At 37.8% G+C, this 20,917-nt stretch overlaps 1 protein-coding gene across 2 annotated transcripts in view; it reads right to left on the bottom strand.

Annotated features, from left to right (window-relative positions):
• Positions 1-20,917, bottom strand: part of SLC4A7 (solute carrier family 4 member 7) — a 97,616-nt gene that overhangs the window by 16,341 nt on the left and 60,358 nt on the right. For both annotated transcript variants that reach the window (XM_082309167.1, XM_082309168.1), the window contains exons 7-14: positions 14,893-15,008; positions 13,288-13,445; positions 11,254-11,341; positions 9,418-9,564; positions 8,041-8,144; positions 6,321-6,495; positions 3,809-3,942; positions 3,000-3,245 (exon numbers count right to left, since the gene is read on the bottom strand). In XM_082309167.1, coding sequence (XP_082165293.1) covers positions 3,000-3,245; positions 3,809-3,942; positions 6,321-6,495; positions 8,041-8,144; positions 9,418-9,564; positions 11,254-11,341; positions 13,288-13,445; positions 14,893-15,008 — 1,168 coding nt within the window. The remainder of the gene's footprint in view (positions 1-2,999; positions 3,246-3,808; positions 3,943-6,320; positions 6,496-8,040; positions 8,145-9,417; positions 9,565-11,253; positions 11,342-13,287; positions 13,446-14,892; positions 15,009-20,917) is intronic.

Raw genomic sequence — 20,917 nt, 5'->3', positions numbered from 1 at the left:
TAGGGGTCCACTGAGGTCCCAGAACCACTGAAACAGAAGGATGAGCAGACAGGAGAAAGGGGGAAATTCAGAAGTGAGCGTAGTCCCATGGCCCGCTCCTGGCAACGTGGCCTGGTCTTAACAGCTCTTAAGACAGGGACGTGAGCATAAATGCCATGTGTGAATGAAATACAAGCAGCAGTCTGAGAGGGTGCTTGCCCAAAACTGATCACATTGAAGAGAAAGATGACAACCATCAGCTGGATTAAATAGCAACAAAGGAACTACAAGAAGACTGGGGGGGCGGGGAATCATCCTGAAAGGAAGTACCAAAGAAGCATGAACGCTTGTAAAAGTGAGGAGAGATCCTGGAGTGGAAACACAATAGTCAAAATCTCGTTTTGACACTGCCAGAAGTCACCCTGCGTGCATGACGATCTCTGCCTTGGCCAGGCAGAGCAGCCGCCCAGCGGGACGGTGAGGAGTCTGCCCTCCAACTAGGGACTGACTGCAGGGCGCAACAAGTAGGGACTCCCACCTCGGGTGTATGGACATGACCTCACAGGGGGCTCCCCTACCAGTGTGTGACTTAACAGACTATAGAGTACAAAGAAAGCTGGAGGACGCGCATCTGCAACAGGAAGGGAGCACGAGCAGAGAAACCTGTGCTCCTCAAAGATGGTGTGAGACTGTAACCCACTTGTCTGGGGCTGGAGAGTAAATATTGGTGCGGGTGCGATTAGAACTTTGGGGGATTCATAATAGAAGACAATTTAAAAATGTGTAGGTTCTTACTAGTATTTCTTAGGTGTCTCGCATTGTGGTTTATCTGCTGTATTACTGATACTGGATGCATGGATCTCTGATGGACAGTTAATTGTGTGTTGATGAATCAAAGAACAGCTTTGCTTTTGATTTGGTTTAAACTACGTGAAAAAAGCAGTTTCTCTCAGCAACAGTTAGCAGGATCTCCTCCTTCTGGCAGGTGTGAACTGGTAACCCAATTCATCATATATATGAAACTATAGCATAAGCTTGGAAACTCCACACTGAGCAGCAAAAGATAAAGCAGCATTTAAGCACATCATCAAAAACTAAAAAATACAGAGTGTCAAGACACATGGTATAAAAAGCACTCAATGCTAATTTCACCATATAAGCAAACTGTTCTAATTCAGAAATGGTACAGCTGCACACCAAAAGGTAGTGTAATGGGTTTGTGTGCAAGGTTTTGGTAGCAGGGAGGGCTACACGGGTGGCTTCTGTGAGAAGCTGCTAGAAGCTTCCCCCATGTCCGATAGAGCCAATGCCAGCCGGCTCCAAGACGGACCCGCCGCTGGCCAAGGCCGAGCCCATCAGCGACGGTGGTAGCACCTCTGTGATAACACATTTAAGAAGGGGGAAAAACTGCTGCAAAAAAGCAGCCGGAGAGAGGAGTGAGAATATGTGAAAGGAACAACTCTGCAGACACCACGGTCAGTGAAGAAGGAGGGGGAGGAGGTGCTCCAGGTGCTGGAGCAGAGATTCCCCTGCAGCCTGTGGTGAAGACCATGGTGAGGCAGGCTGTCCCCCTGCAGCCCACGGAGGTCCACAGTGGAGCAGATATCCATCTGCAGCCTGTGGAGCACCTCACGCTGGAGCAGGTGGATCCAAAGGAGTCTGTGACCCCGTGGGAAGCCCGTGCTGGACCAGGCTCCTGGCAGGACCTGTGGACCCATGGAAACAGAGGAGCCCATGCTGGAGCAGGTTTGCTGGCAGGGCTTGTGACCCCACGGGGGACCCATGCTGGAGCCATCTGTTCCTGAAGGAAGGCACCCCACGGAAGGGACCCACGCTGGAACAGTTCAAGAAAAAACTGTAGCCTGTGGGAAGGACCCACGTTGGAGAAGTTTGTGGAAGACTGTCTCTCATGGGAGGGACCCCACGCTGGAGCAGGGGAAGAGTGTGAGGAGTCCTCCCCCTGAGGAGGAAGGAGTGGCAGAGACACAATGTGCGATGAACTGACCGCAACCCCCATTCCCCATCCTCCTGCACGACTCAGAGGGAGGACATAGAGAATTTGGGAATGAAGTTGAGCCCAGGAAGAAGGAAGGGGTGGGGGGAAAGCATTTTAAGATGTGGTTTTATTTTCTCATTACCCTACTCTGATTTGATTGGCAATAGATTAAACTAATTTCCCCAAGTCGAGTTTGTTTTGCCTGTGACAGTAATTGCTGAGTCATTTTCCTGTCCTTGTCTTGACCCATGAGCCTTTCGTTATATTTTCTCTCCCCTGTCCAGCTGAGGAGGAGGAGTGATAGAGCGGCTTGGTAGGCACCTGGCATCCAGCCAAGGTCAACCCACCACAGGTAGATGATATACAACTGTCACAGAAATAAATCAAAAGTAAAAAAGATTTCCCTAAATAGCTTGCTTATTGCATTCCTTAAATTAAGTTATTTTTATACTGATAGTTTTACTGGTAGTTACTGTGATGAATAGAACTAATAGTTCTACTTAGGAAAAAAAAAAAAGGTTGTATTGTATTTTCTATTATTCTCCTCTCTCCCAAAAAATATTTTTTTAAAAGTATTCCCCATAATTACTGTAGAAAGAAACACTGTTTAAAGATGTTAACTCCCTATTTATAGCATGTGAAAGTTGCAGAAGCTCTCCATGCCTCAGCTACGTGGAAATAATCCTCACCCAGGTGGGGTAAACTATCGCGATTTCTAGAAGTGGCACAGCAGAACTCCTGTTCTGACCTTTAATCTCCAGGCTGACCTTTAATAAAGCTGCAATTAAAACAGGCATTGTCACAGCCCCTCATCCCCTCCAACCACCCATAGCTAACACAGAAAATTCAATTCCACAGCATCCTGAATAGAATTTTTCTGAGGTTTCTCATGCCCACACCACCCCCAGCATTCCTCCTACCCTTCTACAGAGAGGCACACATTGCAGTATAGTAAACGGTGTGTCTCTATACTATAAACATTTTCCCTATGCATTTTACTAACAAATAGAAACTTGATACTTACGAATATAAAGTCAGTTTATCCAAATCATTGTGCATATTGAAGGCATACATTTCTCCCAAATGAAAAAGCTTTTCCAATGCCTCATAAATAAATATGATGCATATAAGCGCTGCAAAAGCTTCCTCAGTAAATCGAGTGATGTAACACACAAGGCTGCTGGCATCTGTAGCTACAAGCACTATGCATAAAAATGCAGTCCACAGACCAATGCTAGTTCGCAGGGAGAGGTAGGAAAGATCATAATCCCTGTGTGAAGAAAGAAACGGAAGTATTAACTGAGCGAAAAGTCACCTATACTATATTCTCTTTGAAAACAGATACTGAGGCCAAGGTCTGTAAGTATTTATCACTTTTCTTGTCCTTGATGTTAGTTCTGAAGGAAGGAGAAACTTTTCTGTCTCATCTTCCACCAAAGCAAAGTGACGCTGCAAGGCGTTTCAAGGATTGAGGGTGCAACTACCTAGCTTGGGAAGCATCATGGGGATGACCTTTCCAAAACTACCTACATGCCTACTTCCCCTAGAGGGCACATCAATCCCCGTTCACCCCTGCAGCATCAAAGCCAACAACTCCACACAGTCAGAACATAACTTCTATTTAAGTCCTAGACACTTCTTATCACTGATTTTCTCCTTAAGGCTCACCAATGCCTCACAGCTTTGCCAGACCACATCCGTCTCTCAGTCTCTTGCTGCTACATTTACATCTTCATGGACACGCACTTTTAACACACATCTACTTTCAATTACAGCTACTCTAACAGGCAAGGAAGTTAGAAAGTGTTTCAAGCTAATACAAATATCACTTACCTGCAAAATTTAAATAATATTTTTTCAAACACTAGAACCGGTCCGGTGCTCCCCAAAATAGTAAGAGGTTGCCCAGCAAAGAGAGAATAGGCAATCCCAGTTAATGAGGCTCCAAAGAGAGACTCTATTGCACTCTGTTTGGGGGAAAAGAAACTGCTGTAACTATGGTGCCTTTCAGGGTGGTGTTTAGCATCACATCTGCATAAACACAGTTTTAGGATGCATTAACTTAGAAACAAGACAACATATAAAACCACTGCAATTAATATTGATGTTTGAGACAAGAATAACTTAACACAGTTTTGCAGTAACAATACCACAGACAAAACACTTTGAAAACTTCACTCTTGAGAAACATAAAGCCATCCAAAACCATGAGAATAAGTTACTAGTCCTGCTAGCTATGGAGGAAAAACATACCAACAATTACTACAAATTTAAAGAAAAAAAAAGTTACTCAGCATGTAGTTTACAGAAAGAATTATCTGTCTCTCTAAAGAAAATAGATACACATATTGCAACATACCTGTACCAAAACATGATACGGTGTGCCGTATCAAACCTGCATCAGTCAACCAAGCATTACAAAAGAAAAAAAACTGACAGGCAGAGGTGCAGGGGAAATTACTGAACAATATTGGTTTATGTATACATGACACCAAAAATAAATGAGCAGTAAACCAGTGTCCCGCCTGGTAATGCATTTCTTTTCATTGAAGTAAGATATCTACTTCAGTTCTTGAATTAGATGCTTTACTATAACATTTTCTACTAAAAAAAAATTACAATGCACCTCAAAAGAGAGGGGCAGGACTATCTAGATCCTGAATGATTAGCTATTTGAAAATAGTTAACTACACCATTTACAACTATAAGAAGTCATAGATTACAGATTGAAGGGTTCCTGATGGCATTTTTAAGTGTTTGCTATTTTGCAATTATGCAAGCCTAAGAAAACAATATTTATGCAAACTTAAGCTCCAATTCAGGAAAGCATCTAAAATTGGGCAAAATGGTTTGCTGAACTGGGGCTATTAAAAATTGAGCCCTTTGTTCATTACATTAGGAAAAAAAATATATATATAATCCCAGTCTCTTGTTCTATTACCTTTGAATTAGTGCTTTTGGTTAGTCAATGCATTAACCTTGGGGCTCTCAATCAGGGTGGCAAGGACAGGAGTACTGTGGAGGTGATGACCTCTGGGAATGTGAGGGAAGGTTTCAAACACAAACTGTGTACCTTACAATGTCAGCTACTGTGCTTGAACATGTGTGTGCAGTAACTAAAGTTTATGTTCAATGATGCACACCAAGTATCTGAAGGCAGGAACAAACCCACAAATAATTCCAGATAGCTAAAAGAAAGAAGGTGTTTAAGAATCAAGCTTTAAAAGGAGCATATTTTCATAACTATACATGATCTACATTCAAAAATTACATCGGCATTTTGATAACCATTCCTACATTTAGAGTGGCAAAAACAGCACACAAAAGATAGAATTTATTTCTGTATTTGCTATCAGCTTGAAGTGGTACATCAACAAACAAAAATCTGAGTCAACAGCATTACTTGAAAGAGATAAAACAGTTAACTAAATTTTAACACAGTACAAGCTTAAAAACTTGATCTAAGTATCAAGAAAAATTTTATAGCATCATAAGCTTTACCAGAATCTTAAAATTTGTAAAGGACATCTCTGAATACATCCTTCCCTCCCCCAAAAGGGCAGAGCCTTGTTTCTTTGTGATAGATTTAAGAACAGAAAATACACTTCAAACTAGTTTGCTCACAAGCCAATTGACACAAACACTAAGCTATTAACATTGCTGACGTTAAATATTCTTTCCCTGCTCCAAAAAACAGAGTGCAATGATATTTTGGTTAAGAAGGTGCTGGTGTTAACTACTGCCCATCATAGCACTACCAAAATTTTGTATGTGTATGGTTTATATTCAAGTCATTTACAATGAAGAGTATTTTCTGCTCATAAACCTTAGCCACTTTCTTTTATTGTTAACAACACACCATTAGTGAAAGCATATACATATCCTGTCCGTTATTTAAATACAAAATTGACTGCTACCCATAGACTGCAGGCATTATCATCCTCGTAGGCCTACTACTCAAGGCCAGTACATGTTCTTGGCTATCCACCTTGAGCCTCTGACTTTGCCTAAAGTAGGCCTAGTGGGATGGTGCACCTTTACTGCTATTCATTACTTTTAAGTAGCCAAAAAGAAGGCAATGCAAGCCCTTTCTCAATTCATGAAGCCATTCATCCAATAAGGCAGGATAAACATTTTTTACCTCCACTGTGCATCTTCTCCTGTTCACATGGGTTCCCCACATTTTCCACAGCAATTACCTTTTGGGGAAGATCTGCTTTGGGCAGGCTAATCAAGTGCTGTGGGTAAATTCTTCAAATACAAGTATAAATAAATGAGACAAATGCACACAGTGACTTGCCTCTGAAGGTCTAAAAGCCTGGCCACTACCATTCTTTGTACTCACTATGCTGCCTTGTGTAGCTTCTCCCAGGAGCCCTCCAAAAGTGATTACAGGAGACATACAGGCACAGTATAGGAAAAGAATCGAGGCCAGGCACTGCAGGCTTAATGCATCCTTGAAGTCACTCAAGAAAAAAGGTGCTTTCCTTTGGATGTCAAGTATCAAACCACCAAAAAGCCTAAATAGGTGAGATGAAACTCGTCAAACTGTACACTAAAGGATTCTAGCTAGTTCAAAACTATGGGCTACACATGACTGCCAGTGCCTATTGCCAGCACAAATTAGCTATTTCATAATCCAGATTAAAGCATAACAGTTTAAAATGTAAATGAGAATCTTATCTATTCCATTTCAGTAGTATTCCAAATATAATCAAGCAGGTTATCCACATTTTTAAAAGCTGTCTAAGTATTTTTGTATATGGGCTAGATACTGAAAAAAAAAAAATTATTTGCAAACAATTTACCTAAATAACGTTTTAAGTCAAATCTGTCTTACAATATTCAAAACAAGGAACAGAAGAAATATGCTAAACCTCAACCAAGACCACTGCACTGATACATTTCAATATTATTACTCCAATAAATAGTTGTAGCTTTTTGATTCGAATTCCCTACATACATATGGTTAGGTCCATAAATAAATTTAGGTCTATCATTTTTAACAGTGTTTTCATCTGGAATATAGAGATAGCCTACAAATGGAAATACAAAACCAAACATGTAAGTCAGTTCAACTGGGTAAGGTATTAACAAGAAATTAAAAAGCTTTTGGCAGTTTCCAAAAAAATTTTCAAGACTCCCAAATACTGGGTATAATTTGCACCTACAAAAAATTGATTTTATTTTAAATTATTAAAAAAAAAAATCCATTCCTGAGAAAAACAGTAGTCTCATCTAGAGATAATTCTGTGAGCAGAAATTAACTTCTCAGCTCCACATACTGTCTGCAGAAAGGCAAAAAGTAAGTGTAACAAATCCAAAAAGGTAAAAATCAACACAGATGTTGTAAAGTCCTTCCTGCAAAGGTATGAGAAAGATGCATTTCATGTGGAACTTTATCATTTGGGGTAACAAAGTTGTACATCTTTTCCAGAATTTCTCAGTTAATTTAATCTCTATTCTCTCATATGAGATATTAAGGTTTAATCTATTTCCAATGTTGGGGACTTTTTTGGCAAGTATTTCAGAACTAAGAGAACAGCAATGCAACTCAACTGAAAGAAATTATTTCAATTTTATTTTAAATCTAAAAGAAGAAACCTAATCAAAACTGTAACCTAACCAATACCAAAGTATTTTTTGCCACTTCATGTTCCTTGTTGCTCCATTTCATACATGTTTAATAAAACAGATTTGCATTAATGGAAATTTTTAGTACCTAGCCCAATACTGAAAACTGTATATTCCTGCTATAATTATGATAATTGCATGCTCTTGACAATTAAAAATTAAAACCCAACTCTTAAAAAGTCAGTTAGTTAAATTAGGCAGCATCTTATATGAAATCCTTCATAAATGTGTTGAGAAACATTGCCAGAGGCTTGAAAATGCTTTAAGCAGATTGGCATTTATGGGCAAGAATCCAACACTTGAAAAGGAAAAAGGATGCACTCTGACACTTATACCATGATTTTTTATGTTCAAATGTCATCATTAAAAACTGTGAAGATTTATCACTTTTATTTTTTTATGGTAGCTAGTATTTAGGGAAGTGAACACACCTTCCAGTTCTCTCAAGTTCAGGTCCAGCATGATGGCCTTCTTCTTTAAGAGTCTCTCCTGTAGGAGTAGATCCATTTGGAAATTTAGGTACCTTCCTTTTCTCCTACAGGAAAAAAAAAAGGGGGGGGGGGAACAAACTTTGAGACTGCCTTTACACACTAAAAAGTATAATTCAAAGACAGCGTGCAGAGACTCTACGCCTTCCAAACCTTTTTCATATTCCCAGCTTATCAGCAGTCCTCCATTTGCCAAATTCATCTTTTGTTGAGTACAGACGACTAGAACTGTACAACAATCCCAAAAAGATCTTATTAGTACCTTGCACAACAGTATTAATCTTCCCTCTTTCTACAAGACATGTCCCTGAGACACGGTGAAACAAAGCCTACCTTTTCAGAACATAGTAGAGGCTCAACCACGAGGCCTAGAATCTTTAGATTTTTTTTTTTCTCGGTCATTTCCAGAGTAGAAGCCTCTACCTTCTAACAGAAACTGACCTCGCTTTATGACACACACAGTATTATTTGAAGTATAAATGAGAAGTCATTGCCCTATTGAGCAAGCTGCTCACCAGCTCCTCATAAATTTCTCGGCCAAGCTTGCCTTCCAAAAACCCCCGAACCCTGCTTATTTTGGAAACGAGTTAAGTGGTAGCCTCAGGCTATTCATGAATAAACTGCACTGCTGTCACCCCTTCAGTTCTACCCACTCACCCAAACCACCACTGAATTCAACACCAACATCAGCCTTCTGAATCAAGAGCACTGGTCTCTCCCCCCACTTTCGATCCCGGCAGCAGGAATTCCCCTCAGTTGTGAAGAAGGATAAAAGGAAGAAATCAGAGTCCCTCTAAGGTCCAGCTTTCCCTGGCTCTCATGCTAAGCTTGTATCACAACTGAGCAATATGATCCATTTTTATCTATTTCATAAACTTTCTCTGAACATTATATGCTAGCCAATATACACTAAAAACATTTCAATCAATGTTGTATGCAAATAAAACTTTTTATAAGACTTACAATATTCTTGCTGATCATTGTTAGATTAGTAATAAAATTTATAATATGAACTCGGGTACTATTTTGGACCAATTCTCCTAGATCTTACATGAACACATTTCAGCATTATAAAAGGAAATATAGTAAATACAATTTACTTAAAAGCATAGCAGAAAACTGATCTAACCTTTTTTTTTTTCCCCCGTAACTTAAATGGACAATCCACTCTTTCTTCCAAATGGATGTAGGGGCTTTCCTGATGCTTTACTGGAATTTATACTCAGTACCCAATTTACTTGCATTGGGAAATGGCATTTTCAAAGTAAAAACCATGGGAGCTCTCTACTGGACTTTTTTTTTTTTTTTTTTTCCTTTTACCTGGGAAGGAACACTTTTCGGTGGCTCAATTCGTATAGATGGATCCCATTCTCCTGGAGGCAGCACTGTCACTTGGTCTAAAAATTCATCAATTCCTGACAACAAATCATTTCGGTCTTTTGCTTTATAGGCAACATCATGGAAAACCTACAAGAAGAAAGTATCCAACATTCTTTTTTTTTTTTTTTTAAAGAGGAACTGATTATAAGGAACACTTTATTATTTTTAAAAAGGCATAATATATTTTTTAAAGGTCCTCAGAAGTTAGGGTTTTACTTTACTTGCATACTTTTGCATTAAGAATGACCTGTATGCACACCCCCATGGATCATAAAATAAGGAAGTTATATCTCCAAATTCAAAAGGAATATTGAGTTAATTTCTAAAATTAATTGAAAAGTTAATCCTCGATATTCAGTAAATCAAGTTCATGTACTATTGCATGAGTAATTCTGCCCTACAGCCACTGTGCCACTATGCTGTGCTAAATCAGGACAAAAATACATCAAATAACCAAAAAACCAAAATGCAAGTTTTTACTAAGAACTTCAGTTGTATACCTCTAGCTCAATTAATTTTAAAAGACTTCTTAAAAAGCACATGAAAGCAATTCTCAAAACCAAACAAACAAACAAAAAACAACAACAACCACCAAAAAAAAAAAAAAACCAAAAACCAAAAAAAAAACCCAAAATCCACCAAACTACACTGTTTTACAGACTAGTACAACACAAACTCTGAATTGACAAACGGGTAGTATTTAAGCAAAACAGTCCCTGAAACCCAAGTTCCATTTTATACGGGGGGGGGGGGGGGGGGGGGGGGGGGGGGAAATGCTAGTTTTGCTATAAAAAACTTTTAGTTTTCTAATTATTATTCTAAATTGCTTCTGTACCTTTGAAACCCGAACTGTGTGTCTCTAAAGACCTGACCATTAAGTCTTCTAATTGTAAATTCGACCTTCTAAGCCTATTTAGGTCTTTTTACACCACTGGATAATTTGAATTTTTCCTGTTTCAATGATCCACAGTATTCCTAAAAATCAGTCTACCTAAATAATTAGAAGCTGCAACTAAAGCTTTTAATACTCAGTTCTCACACTGAGCAAATACTGTATTCACAGACTAGTTGCCCAATTGTAAAATGACCGATTTCTGGTTTACATTTCCAAACTTTAAATTGTTCTAGAATAAGGAAATATTATTAGAATTATTAGAATTTCTGCTAGATAACCATAATAATTACCAGCAATTCAGTAGGTGGCGCTCAATGCAAAGTCAGAATTAAAACATCCTGATCTTGCTCAGGAAGATGACAATGGTCTTAAAAAGTCCAGATTCCCTGTGCTCTTTAAAACCGTCCACCAGGGCTCTAAGCATATGACTTCAAATGCCTAGTAAAATTCTAGTTTTAATTATTTGACCTCGTTTTGATAAAAAATAATTGTGATGACTCAATCGCATGCATTCTTAAGCTTTCTGTCCCAAACACTTATGCAGTTTCCTGTGTCCTTTTCGACATAGTGATTCATATCAGATGTAGTTCTATTTAATAGTTCTATTTCCTAATTTAATATAAAAATGAAATCCATACACCAAACTAAAATATTTTTTCAGAAATACATTTAGGATTTCTTCAAGAAAGATGTGGGGAAAAGTTAATTTGCCATTATCTAGTTCACTAACACAAGCAATAAATAACTTCACAGTTCTTTCTTTAACCAGTTTTGGGTTTTTTTCTGTAACCTGTCACTCCAGAACACATTCATTGAAAACAGTCAGTAAATACATTATTCTAGACTTCTTTAACTACAAATGTTTAAAAGACATCACTCACATCATCTGTCATAAGTGTTGCTATTGATCTTCCAATTTCATGGTACTGTGGAGCTTTTCCTGCTGGTCCCAGCAACAGAAACAAAAACCTGTGGAGAAAGCAATCGAAATGAATACAGCTGACTCATGTGAATATACTCAAAGGGGTTCTTTCAAACTAATGTTTAAAGAAAATCTAGTGAAGTAAAAATATCTTCACCATTTCAGATCTTTAAGAAAAGACTCGCCTCAAAGTTACTACTGGAAGGAACTTGAATCTTGAACCAAAATTACTCTGAAATCTTCTTAATTAAGCCTAATTTTTCAACTTCTTATAATGCCATAAATGTAGTAGAAATCCACAGGCTAGAGCTCAGTGAATATTTCCTCTGGATTATAAGTCCTTCTAACATTCCCACTGGCAAAGACCCCTTAGTGAGGGCCTAGGAGCTTTATGACCTGTTCTAGCCTCCTTGATCACCTCTTCGCAGGAGTTAAACCCCTCTCACTTGCAGTGACTGGGTATGTCATGTAGCGGATTCACAGATATACTTCAAGCAACACACTGGACACATTCATATAGGCATATCCTCATCCTGTGTTAGTGGAAAGGAAGGCAACCTGCATTTTGGACACTTAAGAAGGTAGAAGTGACATTTTGGGAAGGGAATCCAATCTGCAGGTGGGTCACAGCTTATGTTAACAGTCAGTCTACGTTTCCAATCACAATAATAGTTATCGTACTTTTTTTTTTTTAAAAGAAACCAAACTTGAACAGGACTAGTATCTTATAAATTCAAAAGGATACAAACCAAAGAGTAAACCTCAGTAATTCCTTTCACAACCTCCTTCTTATGCTCCATGAAAATGAAGTTCCTAAGTACACCACATTTGAAAAAAGTAATGTCATTTTTCACTTCACAGTAGAAAAAGCTCAATGCTATTTTTCCTTTGCAAGTTGACTACCCTAACTGAAACTGAGATCACATCTTTAAAATCAAGTATGCTATTCCAAATCTGCAAGTCTACACCATTCTGAAAAACTTAGGAGAAGATGATTTTAGCTACATTAATACAATAATCTGTATGCAGAAATTTTGGAATTTCCCAAGAAACATTATGAGCACTAACATCAAGTACCCTGTGGAAATTCTCACATCTATTTATAAGAACACTGTCAAAATTATTTTTGCCTTTCATTAGAATATATAAGCTGAAAATTACGAAGATAAACAGGCACTTTGATCACTTTTAAAACATTAAAAAAAACCAAAACAAAACATAAATGTACAAATTTATGCCAAACACCACAGAACAGCCCAATACATCAATGTGCACAGAAAATGAAGTGTCCTCCATGATGACTGACGAAATGACCACCTATCTGCATCATGGGACCTGCACTTTGACATTTTCATCATCTGTGGTAAATACACCCATGGTATACTGGCGAGACCCATGATTTGGGGGGGGGGGGGGGGGGTGCGCGGCCCACAGTGTACCAGGTTGGATGGCATATTGCAGATTGAAAACTGATTCAATGTATTAGCTGCAGATTGGTTACCTCAGTGTCAATCGTGGATTTGGGCATATAATAAAAAAAAAAAAAAGTTAAGTTTTTCTACCACCTAGGTTATTCATATACAGAGTACCTGTATGCAAAGAGCAGAGCTTCAGATTAGATTTTCAGACTTAGCTGACTCTTCCCTACTGCCACGCTGTGTCACACCAAAGGGAACTATAACAATCTTCATGCTCATCTTTAAAATGGCAACATAAGCTTGGAAGACTCATTGCTTTTACTCCAGGTCAGCTATCAGTTTTAACTTCTGCACTTGCTTAAGACAGCATCATTATATATATTTAAAGCATTCAGAGAATTTTATGGTGGATCTCATTCCTTCAAATTTGCAGCAAATGACTGGCATCATGTTAAACACAAGTCTACGTTTCTTGAGCTTAATAGAGTACATATAAAAATTTACAACTATTTGAGATCTTAAATATGATTATCTTACTGTATAAGTAAAGCCAGACTTTCCAGGCATTTATTTACCGTGTAGGAACTGGAACCTCTGTGAGACCTGAGAGAAGTACAGCAGGAGAGAGCCTCACAAAAGCAATAATAGGTCTTTCTAAAAAATCTACTTCTCCCACTAACACATTTGATGCTTCTGCTCCTGAAGGAATTTTCCTCATGAAGTTCATATCAACCTATTCATACAAAGATGAAACAAGAGTTTATTCCCTTATATTTGTTAGCAGAAATTCTATAACACAAGTTTATCAGCATTTACTAGACATTTATGCTACAAAGAAAAAAGCAAATTCAATATCCCACAGTACAGAAAAGACAAACGTATGTAGAAAATGTCAGCCAGCCAACTAATAATAAACTATTTTCTAAAAGTTAGAATTACTACCACCTACTATATTCTAGAAGACTCCAAACTGCATAACCACCTTTCTAATATTACTTATCATAACAAACATTCCATTATATGACATAAGTTAACAAAATCTATGCACAATTAACTAAGGAGAGTTCATGTAATTACACATGGTTTCTAGAATGCAGTTAGTTATTTCACAGATGCATATTTCAAATACTTCATAATTTTGAAAAATAATTTGTATGTTTATGTTTTCATCCATAAAGAATATAATGGCTGAAAATCTCAGCTTTCGTTTCTGCACGTAATTACAGAACAGTATTAGAAAATGGTAGAGCACATGAACTCTGTGTTCACATACACACACACACACAAGCACCAGTTACATCGCTATCTAGAGAACTTACAGATGGCCTCTTGAGTCCCACACCAAGTGTGCCACAACTACAGTGCCAGGAGGCTGACTCCTGCCCAACAGGAGACAAGGCAGGTGTACAGAAGGACAGGCCAAGCAAAAACATAAAAACTGTGACAGAGAGGCAGGAATAAACGGTACCTGCCATGATTAGATGAGAACTACAGTGTAAGTTAGCTTTCCTTAAACATAATTATTTAACTTGGCAAACCAATTTTCTAACAGTGTTTCACAGTACAGATGACACTACCGACTGAGTTTTATAGTAAAAGGCATAACGAAACTTGCCCAGCAAATTTAAATTATTAAAGAAATACAAAGGATTTACAGTATTACACAAGATTTCCTTCAGAAAGTGATATTATATGCTGCTAATGATTAAGATGTACAATAACTTTTGTACAGCAAACTCATAAAACATATAAAGCAAATCCCCTTTATAAGCCCTCAAAACAAAACAAAAAAAAAAAGCCAGTCCTAGAAAAAAAAATGTTATAACACCATCCACAAAACTGTTTTCGTAAGAGTCTTTATAGCACATCTGAAAATATCTCCCTCTGCATGAGAAAGTACGGTGGCTGCACTCTAAGTTACCAAAATACTGAAAAGATCAAATGAAATACAAAGTTCAGTCCCACTGGGAAGAGTTTCAAAACATTTGACACGTTTAGCTTATGCCATATTCTGACACTCATACATACAAGCTATGTCTTAGTACATACATCCCGTGTATGCTCATACACATGCGTACGTATATGTCTCTTAGTTGTAACTAAGAGGGTAGTTAAAACCACCACATTTTTTGTTACATAATGTTTAGCACAAAATAACTAAGGTATTTTATGTTCTTTACCTTACTAAAATCAACTGTGCTGTTTTCTCTGCTTCCTCCTGTCCCAGTACCTTTAATGTCTCCACTTTTCCCGGTGTCTAAATTTCCAGGTGCTGACTGTGGAGATGCCAATAGCCCTAAATTAAAACAAAGCAGATAAGTTCAAAATGGTGTATGAAGTGAACTGAGTATGCGACACTACGAAAACTCAACGTGGCAGCTTGCTTAAAGCAAATGTGCAAGTTATTCAGTAAGAGTGGCCTACATTAGTATCATAAATGCAACATTTAACAAGTCACTGTGTTGTCAAAATAATTACATAATTAAAAATATTAAAATTAAATATTGCCCAAATGATGGCCATTTGCAGAACAGTCACCAGAAACGAAAACAAGAGCTACTTTAATTGTAGAAAACATAACAAGTGTCAACATTTTAATTGTTACCACTCTAGTCGTTCGTAGATAGCATCTTCACTATATTTAGAAGTCCTCAAACACCAAAAGCAAACACCTCTGCTATCTAGTCTGCTGTGTAGCAGTTATTTCAATTGTAAAATGCCTCAGCAAGCCTCAGGCTGCAACGACAACAAGGAATGATACCCTGGTAGTTAACTAAACCTGTACAAGCAAATAGTGTACTACATGAAGGACAGACAACTTGCAAACCATGCTTTCGATCAACAGACCAAAGCTCCAACTATTGATCTGATCAGATATCACTCTAGGAAATGCTCTAACACATTAGCTATAAAGGCACATACAATAAAGTTATTCAAGTTAAACATACAGCCTCCCTCTAACATCTGCACTTAGACATCTTTTTATGTAGCTTGCTACACTACCAGCAACACTGAATTGCAGGTTCAGTGAAGGGTGCGAAAGTCAAGTAACCCAGGTTTTCACACAAACTGAATTCCATGTTGCGCCATGGTTATCTCTACCCAGCTATCATTTAAAAGCTGGTCTAGGCATGCATAACCAAGCCGAAATCCTGTCTTTTGGCTTACAGAGCTTTTACTCGTTCAGTTTAACATGCACTAGAACTGCATTTGGCCTTGCTTGCCTACACTAGATCTTTCAGATGTGGTGATAAACATGCTTTAGCATGCTTTCAAAACCACATCTAGACAAAGACTAAAGTCTAAACACTGTATTACATGCAGAAAGTTTGTATTTAGGTCAAGCACCACTCTAGTCAAGATAAAACTGAAGTCTTCGCTGGCTACCTTTTGGCTATTGTTCTTTCATAACTACTGATGTACAACTACTTGCATCCCTCCATGTTTATCATTTAGCAATCTGACACTTTTTAGCATTTCAAATGATAACTGAGTTCGCTTTATTTGATCCCCAAATTTATTTCCAAAAAACTCTTTCAAAGAGCCATTCTATCAATGGAAAACATGCAGATCCAAGCCTCTACCATTAATTTTCATTCTTACAGTTCATACATAAGTGGTGTGAGTAGCTTTCCTGAAGCAAAAATCAGATTAAGTTAATAACTTGCAATTTCCTTTGTGAATCCTAACATGCACAAGTAATTAGCTAACATTATAAATACTACGTTCAGTTAGCTAGACGAAAAAATCATATTCTACCCTTCTGCTCCAAGATGTATGCATTATTCACAAGAATAACTAACAGCAACCACCCATGAAATCAGCTGTTCAACGTATTTAACTGCCTAAGAGTTCATGTTAAGATGTGTTTGTAGGACTAGAAATAGAACAGAAATATTAAACAGTTGTTGCAGAAGACCACCATAAAAGTTCCTACATATAAACATTTTTCACTTTTACCCCCACTACATAACAATAAAAGTAACTAAAGATGCGTATGACTGACGAAAGATGAGCAATAATGCATCATTTTGCACTTTTTGGTATGTGAGCAAGAGCAAGCAGAGACTAGAACAAAGAATGGAGACAACCGAGGAGGAGGATAGAGAATAAGGATTCTACATGTTAGCATAAACTAATTTATTATTTCAGTACTGAAGTGGTACCGATTCTTCTAAAAGGTTTGCCTTCAAAATTTCTCCAACCAGTCACAGTTAAGGTCCACAAGCTTTGGCACTGATACAGGAACATTTGTCTGATCCTAAACCATGTGTAAATAGTTTTCCCTTCTGTTGGTCTTGCAGGCGGACAGACTGCTGCGCTCACATGAGAATACTACTTACAGGTTTTCAGACCTGAGCAAGCATTTCCATATGATACTGCATTTAATTATGCACATCAATCAATCTGATATTTGCACGGAAACTCAGAATAAAAAAATTATCATCTCTAATAGGGCAACACTTTTACTCAAATCTCACACTAATAAAAGAACTTATTTCCTTCTCGTTTGCCTCATGTCTCCACTTCAGTTAAAGAAAAAAATGTTGGGGGAAATAACATGAGTTCAACACCTAAGCATGACTGTTCCAATATATTGTTCCATTGTATAAACATTGTTCCAATGTTTATACGGACAAAATTAAAACTTCAAAATACAAAAGTCACACCATATTTGTGCTTGAGGAAATAAAAAAATCAATTTTTAAAAATAAATTCCAGTGCAGATTTAATATGGGAAAAAAATTATTAGAAGGCAAACCCCAGAAAGCAAATATATAAACCTTTCTGAATTATCATTTTCAGTAAGTAATTATTTTAAGAGCAAAGCTGTTCAAATATTGTTTTAGTCAATTTTAAAGTACATTTACCAGTGAACTAAAAGACCCCTTAAATCAGGCTGCTTTGCTGTTGTTCACAGACATTAACAAAGCTTAATGATGCTGGTGAACTAACAGTGTTCATCTTTAGCTGTGACACAGCTCTCTTCCTCGCTCCACCTAGGGAATTCATTATTCAACAGTTTCAAAGATGGGAAAATAAAAGCTGTTCTTCAACCGATGACAAAAGAAAAAAAATTGTTAAAGAGAACCCTTTGCCTGGCTGACTTACTATAAACTGATGACTGACTGATAAAAATCAAGTGGCAGACTGAAAGTGTGTCCCTCTTCCCTTCTTCTACAGTAATTCACATTAAAGTTCAGTAGCCTTCCAGCTATTTATAAAGACTAAAAAATAAGGTCTGAACAGCAGGAAGGCCAAGGATAGATGAATGCTAAACAGAAGAAAGCCATCTATTAGAAAATTAAAACAGTTCCTAATTCTCACAGGAGGCAAACCCAACTCAATCATATAGATGTGAAAAAGTATTCAGGCTACAATATTTTTAATTACTAGAGAGGTAATACAGACCGTAATCTATAGTGGAATGGACCAAGATGATTTTTTTTTTTTTTAATTAATTAATACAAGGAAGATGACTTCTTCAGTGTTCCCTTCGGACTCTGTCTCCCAAGACAGAGATTAGTCCTGTTGCAGCCCTGCAGTCATAGTTGGAGCATGTCTTCAAAGGCATACCTAAGGAAAATGTGTCTTTCTATGATCAGATGATTTCTTGAAAGAAAAAGGCAGGCAAAACCCAGAAAACAAAAATGTCTTCCATCATTATTGGCATTCATCTTTCTCTGGAAAGACTTTTATTTATGGATTAACTGGGAAATCATCCCTTTCAGATTTTTCCTTTATGAGAAACATCCCCTTGAGGCACAAAAGCAATTTGAACGTGACTTGGAGATTCTGATGGAAAGCTTTATTAGTGATAATAATAGCATCAAGTACTTGATCTTCATTTGTTTGCCTTCTCTTGGGTTCTAAAGACCTTGGGTCTGGCATGCTATCATTCCTGTCAGATGAGTAGAAAAACAAGAACTGTAAAATGAATTACAGCTGTTATTTCACTTCTGTTTTTTAACTACCTTTGAGGAAGATCACCCATGAGAGAGAATGATCTTCATGTGAATTCTTAATTTCCCACAAGGAAGTCAGAGAAAGAGGTTTTTTGTTTGCTTTTCTGAATTTAAGGATGGGGCCCCTACTCCAACTCAAGACAACAGCCTACAACATAGTTTGCTCTTTCCTTTTCAGTGACTTGGCTGTAAAATGTGAAAAGGCAGGTAACCACAGCCTTTTCTCTCTCAGCATGTTTTCACTGCTGTATGTAATGGTGTGCTCTTACTTATTGAACAGGTGAGGAAGGAAACCAAGAAAAGCCTCACCAATGAAAGAATTGAGCAAAATCAGCTTCCCCCCTAATACACATAGCTATAAAGCAGACAAACTTACAAGCTAGATTTTGGCAAGCTAAATTTCGGGGGGGGGGGGGGGGGGGGGGGGGGGGGGGAAGGCAGGAGGAACCAGAAAGCTAAAAAGGTGATCCTCTTAAAAACATGATCTATCTACAAGAATCCTAAAGTGTCTAAATAGGCGATAATTTTGCAAAAGTAAAGTAAGTATAACAGTATGTATGCAGAATGCACGAGTTATGAAACATTTACTAAAAACGATTAAAGAAACCGTCAGAACTTTCCATCCTTTCTTTCAACTCATCTGTACAACTACATACCTTTTTACATGTAAAGAACAAGAGCTTTGCAAGACAAAAAATTAATAAATTCCTGAGCTCTGGCCTGCAATTATAAACTCTTAACTACCTTATCCTAATTTGCATATCAAACACAAACAGTAACCAAGTGTCTAATGCTGAAGCAGTGCACTAATGGATAGCTATGTGGATACAGTTGTAGCTGAACTGAACCTCCCAGTTCCATCATACCAACTACTGGTTTTAATGGCCCTGGTTTTTAAAAGCACAAAAGCAAAAATAAAACTGCTTAAAGACTTCATGGTACAACTAAACTATGAACACCACTAATTATTGCATCCTTCCTAATTCTTTTCATACTCATCTCTAATACTTCACTACGTCTTCAGCTGTAGCTATCTCAGGATATCAAACACTGGTTTAAAGTATTACTTCAACTGCTGACAAAAACAACAAAGCAAAACCTAACACGGACTGTAGGTGAGTGAAAGGAAAAGGCCACCATTTTTGACATTTTGCTTATGTATTATATTTTGAAAACATATTCCTTTTTAATTACACAAATGAAGGTTAATTTAAGAATTTTTTTGCTGGCTTTAGTTAAAAGCTAAAAAGTTAAAAATGCCAAACAAGAAAACAGTCACAACTGAGAAGAAATAAGACATGCAGGCAGAAGTAACAGTTATCATGTTCCTTTGTGCCCAAGTTATGTGCCAAAAACATCGCAATGCAAGTGATCCAGATGCAGAGAGCATCACACATGGACAGCTTAGATTTTGATAGTTGCCTGGTGTTTTGTCAATATTTTCCTCTGTCGTCTTTTCCTGGCTTTCCTGAACTTCTAACTCCTCCTCAGGTGGGTGGATTATTACTGAAGGAATATCATCACTGGCAGGTGACACCAGCAATTCCTTGCCCTGAAGTGGACTTGGCGGGGCACTTGTGGTTGGCGGATGGCTGCAGGTGGGACTGGAGGGTGGTGTGTTTTGAGGGGTAGTTACAGGGGTTGTACACCTTGAGGTTGCCGGAGTTCCAGCTCTTGAAGAAGGAAGAAGGTAATTGAGAAGAACTGACAAACGGTTTTCTCCTCTCAGGGAAATATTTGAGGCAGAGAGACCTGTTCGCAAAGAGTGGCGGGAGGCTGAAAGGCCTTCCCCTGAGATAAAACAAATGAAACACCATGAGGCTTACAACAGGGATATACTAAAAAAAAAATACAGACACAAATATGCATTAACAATTTACATAGTAAATTGCAAGCTTTATGGGCCAGAAGTGTCATACTCATGCAAGTAAGATAAGAGGTAAGAGCAAATCTGACTTCAGACATGAGAAAAGTCAGAAATTACTGATGAGTACTAATTAGAATGCCACAGATACATGGAAGAAGGTATTATCTTAAAGTCAGTAAGACTTGTTAATATAACAACAACAAAAAAATTCTCTCTTGAAATTGACTCTTAAATTTTCCTAGAAGAATTTTATTCCAAATTGCACATCAGCTTCCTTTAATGCCATCCAAAAAATACATTAAAAAAAATCATTAGCAGCCAAAACATTGCAAGACTTCAGTTAACTGCATCCATTATATACAAAGAATTGTT

This window comes from Platalea leucorodia (genome assembly GCF_965183815.1).
Source record: "Platalea leucorodia genome assembly, chromosome: 1".
NCBI classification, from domain to species: Eukaryota; Metazoa; Chordata; class Aves; order Pelecaniformes; family Threskiornithidae; genus Platalea; species Platalea leucorodia.
The sequence above is the reverse complement of the archived record's forward strand: the minus strand, read 5'-3'. Positions and strand labels throughout refer to the sequence as shown.